This window comes from Oryx dammah, unplaced genomic scaffold (assembly GCF_014754425.2).
Source record: "Oryx dammah isolate SB20612 unplaced genomic scaffold, SCBI_Odam_1.1 HiC_scaffold_13, whole genome shotgun sequence".
Lineage (NCBI taxonomy): Eukaryota > Metazoa > Chordata > Mammalia > Artiodactyla > Bovidae > Oryx > Oryx dammah.
This window is the reverse complement of record NW_024070197.1, coordinates 55,450,655-55,463,459: the sequence shown is the minus strand read 5'-3', so window position 1 is coordinate 55,463,459 and position 12,805 is coordinate 55,450,655. Positions and strand designations below refer to the sequence as shown.

The 12,805-nt window shown below is 49.1% G+C and overlaps 1 protein-coding gene across 1 annotated transcript in view; it reads left to right on the top strand.

Moving 5' to 3' along the window:
- The first annotated feature begins 2,145 nt into the window (after positions 1 to 2,145).
- The window catches only part of CDH13 (cadherin 13), a 1,016,268-nt gene continuing 1,005,608 nt past the window's right edge, over positions 2,146 to 12,805 (top strand). The window contains exon 1 of the mRNA XM_040254058.1: positions 2,146 to 2,374. Coding sequence (XP_040109992.1) covers positions 2,330 to 2,374 — 45 coding nt within the window. The 5' untranslated portion in view covers positions 2,146 to 2,329. The remainder of the gene's footprint in view (positions 2,375 to 12,805) is intronic.

Sequence of the window (12,805 nt, the reverse complement as noted above, 5' to 3'; positions counted from 1 at the left end):
CTGTCTCTGTGTCTGCTGAATCCATGGGTTCAACCTAGGAGCCTACCGTGGAATGGATAAAAATTAGGGTACTCTAGGATGCTTTGATCTGAAGTCTGTGTGACTTCAGAGTACCCCATTTTACCCCTATTGGTGGATAACCTGGGGAAGCATCTCCACACATGTGGGTTCCCAGCTGGACAATCGGATCAGCTGTCCAAGGCTGACTGCCTTCTCAGAGACTCGGAGGTGCCTAAAGAGAGCAGGGGAAGGCTGAAGAGATTGGAAGCAGCAGCAGCCGCCACCTTTCTTGGGCTTTTCTCGGGGGTATTTGGCCAACATTGCCACCTCTTGGGCCAGCGTTGGCTAATGCAGTCGGGTGGTCAGATGGCACTGCATCTTGATCAGTGACCTTGGAACCACATGAGATGACCTTGTGACTGAAGTGCTGACAATGAAGAAATTTTTAAAAGGGCATCAGTTTACATTTATTGAGTGGTTATTTTGTCACTTAATCCTCAATAACCTTATGGGTTCAGTACAATTTGTATTTCATTTAATCAGTGGACAAACAGAGGCACAGAGAGTGGGAAACTCCAGTGGCAGAGCTGGAGGTCAAACTTTGAAAATGTCGCTCCAGATTTTTCACCCCACCCCACCCTCTGCTACTTCTTGATTAAGTCTAGACATCTAGTTAATGCCCTTATGACTGTCTCCATGTTTCAGGGCCTGTGTCAGACCTGGGGAATACAGCCCAGCCCACTAGATCTCAGCATGGCCCATTGCTCAGCGTGCTGCTATATTAGATGTCACATCATACGGAGAAGGCAATGGCACCCCACTCCGGTACTCTTGCCTGGAAAATCCCATGGACGGAGGAGCCTGGTAGGCTGCAGTCCATAGGGTCGCTAAGAGTCAGACACGACTGAGCGACTTCCCTTTCACTTTTCACTTTCATGCACTGGAGAAGGAAATGGCAACCCACTCCAGTGTTCTTGCCTGGAGAATCCCAGGGACGGGGGAGTCTGGTGGGCTGCCCTCTATGGGGTCACACAGAGTCGGACACGACTGAAGCGACTTAGCAGCAGCAGCAGCGTACATTTGGTCCGATTTTTAGAGTCAGGGAAATTATGTCAGAAGGAGTTTGTTGACTTGCATATAAAAGAACTAGTAGTCTTATATGTAGTCTACATGTTTCTCTTATTGCTTTGGCCACTGGGGATCTCAGATCCAAACAGGAGGGAATACATTAGAGTTTGGGTTTAGTATTTCAGTTTTCTGAGTTTTTCTCCTGACCCAGGTTTTTTTTTTTTCTTTCATTTTGGTTGCATAAATTCTATCTGAAAACTGTCCTTTATTAAAAAAAAAACTTGAAAAATTTTTTAGAAGGAGGCTGTATGGAAATGACAAAGCAAGGACTTTAATACACATTCTTAAACTCCTACTGTGAAAGTTAGACCGAAAGATCCCTCTTACCCTCATTCCCAAAGCACCCCACTTATAAAATCTCTTAAGCAGTGGCTACTATGTTCTAAATCCCTGGAGATAACTAGAAGCTTCTAAAAGGACACATCCAGATAGAGGAAAAAAAAAAAGTTTCCTCAAATCATGGTCTCAACTTTGGTGCCAGATGCACAGCTGTGGAGCAAGCGGCCAGTCAGGCTCTCACCTGAGCAGTTAATAAAATCTATTGCCCCTTGATGGATTTTTTTTTTTTCCTGCAAGCTAGAATTGATCTGTCGTCTTGGTGATTTGTGAGATGGCAGGGAAACACCAAACACCATCATAACTTGGGCCACGTTGAAAAAGAAAATAAGAAAGAAAAAGAAAAAAAAATCCACCGCCAAGTCTTTCCAGGCGTAGAAAGGACTGGAGCTGCTAGGGTCATTTTATTTGATTTATTGGAAATAAAGTGGATCTTATTAACATTTTAATAAAGAGAATCTCTTGCACTGGGCTGCAAGTGGCCGCCAGTTCCCGGTGCAATTCCATTCTTTGGAAAAGTGGCATCAGCTGGCGTTGCCCAGCGTGATTTGTGGGGCTGGGCCCCAACAGTCCAAAAAAAGCGAACTGGCTGCCTCCTGCGAGGGGCTCGCGCCAGGAGAGGTGCTAGCCCCGTATCTGCCATGCAAAACGAGGGAGCTTTATGAAGGAATCCGTCTTGTAAAGCCATTGGTCCTGGTCATCAGCCTCTACCCAATGCTTTCGTGATGCTGCCGCTGATCTATTTGGGAAGTTGGCTGGCTGGCGAGGCAGAGCCTCTCCTCAAAGCCTGGCTCCCACGGAAAATATGCTCAGTGCAGCCGCGTGCATGAATGAAAACGCCGCCGGGCGCTTCTAGTCGGGCAAAATGCAGCCGACAACTCCGCTCGTCCTGTGCGTTCTCCTGTCCCAGGTAGGGAAGAGGGTCTGCTGGGCGCGCCCGAGCCCCTTTTCTGCATTCCGATTGCCTGGCGCGGGCTGGGCGAGGGGGCTTTCGTAGGGTTGGGAGACTCCGGGTGCGGCGGCGAAGACAGCTCGGGGGCTCAAAAGGGAGGTCATTCCCAGCCCCTGAAATCCTAGGGCGGTTGATGGGGGTTGCTGGCGGTCTCCCACTCTGGCTTGCGTGTGTGTGTGTGTGTGTGTACGTTCAGGAGAGGTGGAGAGAGCTCCTAGTCCTTTTTTTTTTTTGCAAGCAGGGGCGACATTCTCGCCTACATCAACTGGGGTAACTTTGATCCGCCTCCTCTGTAGGCTCATGCATTGGCGATACTCAGTTGGAGGCGACTCCAAGGAGTCGTGGTTTCCCCTAACCCAGCGCCGATCTGGGAAGCGCAGCTCGGGTCCGGACTGCGGGCTGCCGGGCTGGAGAGGCCGACCTGGTATCGCTGACTTCCCGGGGCGCCCGGGCCCCCTCGCCCGGCCGGGCGGCGTGCAGGAAGCCGCCTCGGGCCAGCCGAACGCCGCAGCCCGGCTGCCGCTGTCGCTCAAAGGCGCCGGCCGCGCCCGCATCGGGGTCCATTCCCTTCCTGACCTCGGGCCCATAAGGGCCGAGCTCATCCCTTCACTCGGGCGCAGGCCCCGCAAAGCCCCCTCTCTCTTGCTCCCGCTTTGTCTAGCCCGGTGGAACTACCGCCCCGAGCCTCGACTGCCGCTTCTGCGGTGTTCGAGGGCGGCGCAGAGCGCGGAGAAAAGTTCAAGCCTTGCCCACCAGGCTGCAGCTGCCTGTTAACCCTCCGAGCGCTGAGGCACCAGGGAAGGGCCGCGACCCGGGAGACGGGGGGCGATGGAGACTTGGTCCTTTTGCAACCATCTCTGAGATCTCAGGAAGTTTGCGTGCAGGAAAGGAGGCCAAGCTGGAGGTGCTGGCGGCGGCAGGCTCAGCCCTGCTCTGGGGCCCGTTTTCTTACAACACGGTGACCCAGTCCCCCTGGCCTTCCTGGCAGCCTACGGGACAGCGACATGGCATGTGCTGGCAGCCTACAAGTGGGTGGATGAGATTGGGGGCAGGGCCAGGCAGAGAGGAGGGAAGGAGTGCCCTGGGGTGCCGGGAATGGGTGTCAAGTTCCTGGCCAGGACTGCTGGATGCCAGGGCAAGAGGCACACACATGTGTGAGGGTGTGAGTGGGGTGCGGGGTAGGGAGGGTGAGGCCGCTGGAGTCCCAGGCAGGGGCTGGCTAGACTGCAAAGATGCAGTGGAGCCTTCTGAGAGGGGGGACCAGGGAGGCATCCACTTTAGGAAACGGGTCAGTGTCCCAGGAAGCGGTAACCATAGCAATGACTCTGGGTGGGGGCGGGTGAGGTTGGATGATGGTGTCTGGAGACAGAGTAGGGTGCCTGGCTGGTGAGTCCACTCCCAGCTCATGACTGTTTTCTTCCCTGGATCTACAGCCCCCTACAGTCATACTCTTCCCTACTAGGGTTTTATGCTGATTCTCTTGAGGTCCCTGTAGCTTTAAGTCCTGCCACAAATCCTGTGCCTGTCTGTGAGCCAGTTGTCTAGACTTTCTGGACTCTTCACTGTCTCTGAGGAGGTGTGTGTATATGTGTACGTGTGTGTATATGTGTACGTGTGTGTGTGTGTCCTAATTTAGTAGGGTGGTTCAGAGCATATCTCTGATTCAGACAGATCCCCTCTGCCATGTGCTGGTGGTACCACCTGGGCAGCTTGCTTAGTCTCTTTGAACTTCCAGATTCTCCATGGTGGAGTAATTCTGTCACCTTCCTAGGATTGCTAGGCAGACTGGATTGCGTTCAACAGGATGTCCTTGGTAATGCGTTTAGCACCAGGCCTAGCACTCTGGGAGCTTTTCGTGTGTGGGAGCCCTTACCACCACCTGACCTAGGACTTTATAGCCCTCTTCTCCATGGACATGTCTGACCTCAGTTTGGATTCCAGGGTTCTGTCTTCCTCTGAGCAAATCAGACCACACGACAGCACCCAGCAATTCCTGTGCTCTAAGGGCTGACATGATGGCTTTTGTAAAGCAACTGGTGTGTCTCTTCTCCCAGGACCTGCCTGGCACAGGTGGCTTTTGAAGGCTGTTGGTTCTCTCAGTTTCTTTAGGATGGAGGAGCAGAGGTTTTACCTCGAATTCAACTGCCTTCCCTGAGAGGCTTATTTCTCTCTTACACTGTTATTCATAATCAGAGCAAATGTCCACCTTAGGACAGTAACTGATATCCTGGTAGCAATAGCAGTACTTGCAGGGAAATCATTGTGGTGCAAATCAGTTAACCAGCAAGAAGTTCAAGTGCCAAGCTCTGTGGGACACAGTGAAAGGTGGGGAGAGTCTGGGAGCCTTTGAGCCTACAAGCAAAAATAAAACTTTTCCCAGGCAGAGAGAAAACATAAAAAGTGGAAAAACAATGTAATAAAGCAAATTAGTCACTTGGCCTTAGTGGTGTTCAGGCAAGTATGTGTGTGTTTTTCTACCACCGTTGAAATACACTGGGTCTGGTTTTGGAAGCCATCAATCTCTGTAAGTTTACTGGCTAGGTTGCTGTTTTAGGCATTTTGGAAGAGGGAAGAGGAATTCAAAGCAACAATGGCTGGAAGCTGGCAAAGCAGAGAAGCAGTTACCTCTCTTCTCCCCTGGGGCATTTTGGGAAAGGCAGTCCCAGAAGTGGCCTCTGGAATTTGGCTATGGTAAATAATGAATGCAAAACAAATCAAGAGAGGTGTGAGCTAGAAATTCCACTGCAAAATGTGATTCCTCCACCCCCAGCCTGATTTGGGTGTCACATCTAGCCAAAAGCTCCAACAATGAATGAGTAATCTCCCAAGAATTAGGACTGTAGGGAGTGGTCCAGGTTTGGAGAGCTTGGGAAGTGACTAAAACTATTCCATGGCATTCTGAGATGTTGGTCTAAGATGGGGAGGTTTTTCTTAGAGTCAGAATCTTGATTTTTAGGGTGTTAAATGAGAATCAGTGTCTTCTTATGCCCCTGCAACTTCATATATTGTATTTTAAGGGCAGAGTTTACTCGCAGAGCCCTTTTGTTGGGGAGGAAGGATTGTGAGCATTGCAAAGGGATCTCTTGCTCTGAGATGGGCTCAACATGTGACAGCCTGTAAGATTCCAAAAGCGCTGGGGAAACAGAGATATAAGTGGTGAAAGGAATTGCAAAGTGGTAGCGTTCATGTATCTGAAAAAAAAATTTTTTTTTTAGCAAGTCCCCAAAGAGATTTAATAAACTGCAAGGCTGAATATGTGATCTGGAATTTATGTAATGCCACAGTCTACATTAGAAGCCCCAACAGTCATCTTAGCTAATATCTCCTGCTCTGCCTCCCTCCCTTCTCTCCTTTTCTATCTTTAGCCCGTAGATTTTCCATTAAATAAAATCTTTTTTTTCCCCCTAGAAATATCCTCTCTGTGTTACAGCAGAATTGCCCAGCAAACCAATGCACTCAGTAACTGCATTATCTAAAAGTACCAGTATTGGGGTGTGAATGTTGAGTCTCAGTCTGAAGTTCACTGTTGAGGTAAAAGTACAGCTGGTTCCTTGAGAATATCTTTCTTTCCCTCCTTCCAAAAGACAGTTGCTTGGGGAGTCTAGTTAATTTCTGTATAGTGGAAGCTAAAGAAAAGGATGAACTATGGATTCAATTCACATCTGAATGACAACAGCCAACAGTCGTTCATATTTCTGTGTTTGTGTGTGGGCTCATCTCTGTGTGTTTTGATCTTATTTTAATACCTGTTGAAAAATTTCTCCAGAAGAGGGCTCCATCCACAGCATTACAAAATTCTGAATCTACCTCTCATATTTTGAGGAATTTCAGTGTAAAAGCTCCATCAAAACCAAACTAAAGTGTTCTCCTTATTTTCAATTCTTTTCTACAAGCTCCCCCAGTGAGAAGTCCTGTCATTTTGCACAAATTGTCTTTCCTTCCTTTTTTCCCAATTGTCGTTATTCTATTCTGTTTTACTCTTCAACTATCTATCCCCTCTGAGTATTAGAGCAGGGAACGTTTTGAAGACCCTGGTAGACAATGCAATATGAAATGTGAGGAAGTTCTGAAATTTCCTGGCATTTGACTCTGGTTGAACCTGGTTTTATTCTTTAGGCAACCAAACACACAGCAGGCACAGTTCTATATGTGAAAGGAGGCAATCTTCCACATTAGGTCACTGCCCAGAAAAGCGAATCATTAGCCAGGTCCACTCACCCTGCAACACTAGTTGAAAAGGAGAGGGAAGTATCGGCCTGTCATCCAATTACAATAATCACTTGAGCAGAATCAATCAGATGACCACTGGTTTTTGCATTGTTTCCACTTAGCTGTCAGCAAGGTACCCACACGCCTGGGAGACTCTGACCCTCCTGAAGGATGCTGCCAATACAATTCTCTGCCACTTGTCTCCTGTGTAGCCTCTGGGGACCTCAGGCCTGGCTCCCCATATCTGCACAGACTGTACAAGTGATGACTGGCTGGACTGTGGGAGCCCCGCACCTTCACCAGATATGAAGTAGTGGGTTTATTCTAGGGTTGGGGGGAAAGTGCCTTCTTTCTCTACTGAGAGAAACAGCTAAGGGCAGGCTAGGGAGAAGAAATGACATTTCAAACTTGCAATGCAGACTGAGGCAAGGCTCATGGAGATGAATGGGTCACCTTTTGGCTTAGTGGGTTGAACCTTCAAGATATCTGCTTGGTGGGGCTGAACGCCATTCATCCCAATTCTGTAACTCTTGTTTCCAGGGGGAAGTTGCAGAGTAGAAGCCACAGGCCAAATGTAGCTCATGGATGTATCCTGTTTGGCCCAAATGTTTTGAAAAGTAGGATATTGTATATTTAAAAAACAACAACATGTTTCCTGCATTTCTTAAAATGTCAGAAGGTCAGGCAGCCCAAGAACACATTCCCACAAGGCCACACTTCCCTGGAGTTGAGTCACTGCTGCCCCCTTTAGGACCTGCTTCTGTACTTGGCCACAATCCCTGCCACTCCCTACTACCCACCCGTTCCACTGTACTCATTTATTTCACCTCCTTGCTCAGGTAGGCATTTGCATCAGGAACTTCTGGTTTTGCAAATTTGGGGGCTTGATCAGATTGAAGTTGCCTATTTTTCAGTGATAGGCTATTTGAAAAGGAAGGGCCCCTTTTCGATCACTCTGTTTGAACCACCTGGATGGGAACTTTGAAAGAACAAGACCAAGGGGCATTCCTCCCTGAGAACGTTACTACCACCAAAAGTGGTTAGGTGACTAGGGCCACCCAGAGCATCGCAACACCCAGGTCACTGTTTCATGTGGAATCGTTATCCCCAGAGAAGTGACACATTGCAGGTCTGAGTCAACCTGAGTGCTGTGCATCGTAAACAATGTTATGCATCAGCAGCCAAGGGACTCTGGGACCCCTGGATAGAACGTAGGCCCCAGTGCACTGCACAGAGGATCACACCGAGGGCATCCCTGCCTTGGAGGCACAGTGGCTCCCTGGGCGGTGCCATTCCAGCAGTCTTGCTCACCCACAGTAAGCGCATCGTCAGATCATCGCGGCACCCTACGGTCCTTAGTCCTGCATGGGACTCCGGGAGCACGGAGCTAACACTCAGAGCATTTATAACCTCAGGGTAACGTTGGCTCCATAGCTCTGTTGTCTGGAGTGCTTTTATACGCAGGACATTGTCACCTCTAGTGCCAACTGCAGTTTGCGTGGTGTTTTTATAACTGTTTTTAGCAGTTAACACCCACCACAGTCTTCATGCAGTGCTAATGCTACAATTAATGTTCTCTGGCTCCATAAATACTAGACTAATCTGTCCACTCATCCCACACCAGCAGGTGAGCCTCAGATAAGTATTGTTTTCAGTAGCTGCAGACCCCAAAGATCAGGGTAAATATAACTACATACATAAAAAAAAAAAAAAAAAAAAGGCGGGGGGGGGGTGGGGGATTGCTTTCCTTCTGTCAGTTGCCAGCAGAAGTCAAATTCCTGAAAATTAGCCTTAGCATTAGGTGCATTTTAACATGTCACGTCTCGTTTCAAAGGGCCCCAGCAAGTGTCACCCCGTCTGCCACAGAAGCACAAAGCCCCTGTGTCTCCCAGTGGAGCAGGGCCAGGCTGGGGTGGAGGGAGCAGCTGCCGAGCTGAGCGCAGCCATGCACATGCCTGGGAAGGGCCAGGAAGTGAGCTCAGCCTCTGGGGGAGCCTGGGGACCCCGCAAGGAGTGCAGCAGCCTCCACTCCTGCCTAACACGGCCTCCAGGCCAACGTCTCCTCCCGGGGGTTGGCAGGGACTTGCTTTTCCATGCGCCGCGGGAGATGGTGCCTGTGAATGCCTGAAGCTGGAGCTGCTGAGATAATCGCCCTGTCGCTGGATGTAGGGTCTGCGGAGAGATGCAGGACCCCGCCCGCGGAACCCACTTCGGACTTAGGCCACACAGGAACGGCCGGCCTCCAGCTGCTATAGGCTGCCGGGCATCTGGGATCGTCTAACTCAGGGGCTGCACACTACGGGCCTCTGGGCCGAATCCTGCCTGCAGCTTGTTTTTATAAATAGTTTCATTGGAACGTAGCCAAGCCCATTCATTTATATAATTGTCTGTGGCTGGGCTTGTGCTGTAACAACAGAGTTGTTACACCATATGGCCCACAAAGACTAAAATATTTACTATTTGGCCCTTTGCAGAAGAAGTTTGCTGACTCCTGCTCTGGCTCAAAATTACAGCCAGAGAGTCCGCAGGGAGGGAGACATTAAAGGTTTATATGAAGAATCATCCCTCCTAAGCCCCAAGCACTCGAACAACTTGACCTCAGGGACGTTCACCTGAGGCCAGATGGATTCAGTAAATGCCTGTGATATTCAGGCAGGCCCTACTGTGTGCTCAAGGAACACCTGTTAGTAAGGCTGATTCAGTCTCTGCTCTCTTGGGCCTCAGAATCCCAAGATATTCCCTGGCAGGAATCATTAATAAAGGATTCAAAACAGAGACAACTGCTAGAGGGAAGGACACACAGTTGTGTCAGACCCTGCCAGTCTGTATGTGTCACTTGATGGTGCCTCGTCTTTCCCCTCTACTAAAATACAGGCTCCATCACAGCACATGTCATCTGATTGATTGAATCACGGTTGGGTTTCCAGGGCCTAGAACAGAGCCTGGCATATAGTAGGCCCTCAGTAAACATGGATGAATGTATGAATATGAGAAAGGCATGAGACTAGATGAAGAGTCTGGGAGGCTTCCCTGATGGCCTGCTGCTTGGTCCAGAGCCTGGAGGAGCAGCAAGGCTTATGGACTTAGGAACGCCAGGGTGTGGGTGGTGGGGGAACTCCATGGAGGAGACACTGCATCCCAGAGAGTGGCGTGGGGAGTGGCTGGGGGTGCCAGACCCACCAGGGCCTTGTCAGCCATCTCAAGGATTTGGGTGTTTGTCCTGGAGCAATGGGGAAGTCATTGAAAGCAACGTGGGGAGGGTCCAGCGTGACAAGGCCAGATTTCTATTTTGAAAAGGTAATTTGGCTGCAGTGTAGCTGGAGGATGGAACTGGATATGAATCGGAGGAGAAGCCAGTCTGGGCCTGCGATCGTGGGAAGAATCCAGGGACTCTTGTCACTCTAGACCCAGGGAGTGACAGTGCAGATGGGAGAAGTAGGCACAACCTTCTCGGAGCGTCCAAGAGACATCTAGGGGAGAATTTGCCAGGGCTTGGCATCTGGGTTTGAGATGGCAGGACAAGGGCTAGGGAGGGGTTAAAGATGCAAGCTTGAGTTCTCACTCCTCCAGTTGGCAGAGAGCTGGAACCATTTGCCCCAAACAAGGAACCCAGGTGTCTGACATCATAAACGGGGTCTGAGGGCCATCTCCATGGAGATGTGAGCCAGGCTGCAGCAATGCTCCTTAGGCGAGGCATCCAGGCCCTGGTGGTGCTAATGCCTGCAGACCAGTCCGTGCTTGCAGCAGGGATGGGCACCACGGGGCCTGGCAGTGCCCTTGCCTAGAGTGACTGATGTGTAGCCTCTATAATTAACCAATCTCTGAGGCTTTTCATGCAAAAGATATTTGAGAGAAACATTGCCAAGCCCTTTAATCGTTTCTTGAACATTCAATCAGCAGCACTAGAAATATTTCCTACATGAAGCAAATAATGATCTACTCCTTTCAGCAATCACTTTGCGAATGCTAACAGACCTTCATTTCAGCGTAGGATATAGCCTCGGCGATGCTTACATTTCTTGGTGTAGTAGCAGAATCTTCAGCTGGGTGCCGGGCAGTGGTGTCCTGGTAAAAATATAACAACTGCTGTCTCAAAAAACAAAGCAGCACAGGTATGTTATCCTCAGAAGCTGAGCGATGTACAGTCGTCCATGTGCTAAGTATTTACTGAAGCATTTGGGGAGTTCATAGGTAAACAAGATGGACAAGAAGCCTGTTCTTGTGGGTCTTGTGGTCTTCTGAGGGCCGCCAATAAGAAACAAGAAATAAATAGCTGAAATAATACGAATTTGGTAATTACTACAACTGGAAACAATGGGAGCTACAATGGGATTGAAGGAGCGAACTACCCTTCCTCCTTTCCTTCCATCTTTCCTCCTTCCCTCTCTCTTCCTCCCATATCTTTTCTCCCCATAATTTTTCATTTCTGGCAAGTGCCAAGAATTCTGCTAATTTGGGGATCCAGAGACGAGTACTACTACACAGCCCTGGCCCTCAGTAGGGGAAGTTCTGGAGGTGAGTCAGGGCCTCTGGTCCCCTCGGACCCAGAGGAGCTGGTGTCTTAGTTTAGGAGCATCAGGGAGACTTCTGAAGCTTTGAGAATCAAATCTGAATTCTGACCCAGCCTTTGTGTGCTGTGTGACCTCTGATCAATTATCCTTCCCCCCCCCCTTCTCCTGTTTCCTCCTGTGTCTAGACAAGAATGGAGAATACCAATACCTGCCTAGCAGGGTGCTGGTGAGCATTAAATAAATGTATGCTCATGGCTTCATCCTATAATTGCCAATGCTGGGAGCTTAGGAACGCTGGTTGCTTTAACTTTAACACATGGTGCTGCAAGGCACTTTATGGTTTGAAGGTACCGGGGGGCCTTGGTCTTGAGTCTCTAACTAACAGGGGAAAAGTACTCGTGTAATTAAAACTGTACAGACATTGAAAAATAAAAAATTAAGTTTGCTCCCCAGAGAAGGATTTGCCAGTTCTCATACTGTGGCTCCCCAAGGATCATTCTCCTGGGGATTTTATGCCTCATAAAATAATTTTATCTGGTGGGATCATATCTTCTAGATGTTTCTTCCCAGCAGCTGTTCCCAGGAGGCTTTATCAGGACAGTGTGTATGTGGGTATGTTGTCAACACCATGAGCATATTATTTAAAATAAGTCAAAACAACTGTAATAAACTTGCTGTATAACTTATTGCTAAGTACCAGTTACATACGTCACCTCAAATTCTTATTGCAACCCTTAGGGGCAAGTATTCTTGTCTGCATTTTATATATGATGAAAAGAAGTTCAGAGTGGTTGAGTCATCTGCCTAAGGCTACACAGCCACTAAGAACTGGGACCAGGGTTTGAACCCATGTTTTTCTGATTTCTGTGCATGTCCATTTTCCTCATTTCCCTAATGTACAAAAACTTGCTCCCTTGTCCCCTCAAATGACGTAAGAATTCTCTTCTTTCACTCTTTCGTTCTCTGACTCTCCTGGAGTCAAAACGGCTGCCTGCAGCGACCTTATTTTTGAATTCCCGGTCTTTAAAAGGAGGCCTGGGACCCAGACCTCCTCTCAGGATTACCAGTTACAACCTTCAGAACTGGTTTAGCTCAGGGTTATCTGTATTCTTTATTGCTGAGTCCTTGCTTTTGACCAGGAACAAACGACTCACCCACACCTTAAGCTTCCCCCAACAAGAACAGCCATCCCAGTGAGGATCGTCACTTCTCTGCAGGCTAATTCCAACATGCAGGTTAATTCTCTGGCAGTTTCCTGCCTGCGCCTGAGCCCTGAGGCTGGATGGCATCCCTCTCTGGGAGTGCCGAGGACTTGACTGTCCAGGCCAGTGCCTCCTGAGTGCCACTGTCTGCAACACTGTTTTCTCAATCTATAGGCAAATGAGAAATACGCAGCCTGTAGCTATATCCAGACACTCAGATCTATAGAGTTGCAATTGGACTGAATCTAAACTGAAGTTTGTGCCTAGCTCAGTCGCTCAGTCATATCTGACTCTGCTACCCCATGGACTGTAGCCCATCAGGCTCTTCTATCTATGGGATTTTCCAGGCAAGAATACTGGAGTGTGTTGCCATTTCCTCCTCCAGGGGATCTTCCCAACCCAGGGATCGAACCCACATCTCCTACACTGGCAGGCAGATTCTTTATCATTGACCTACCTGGGAATCC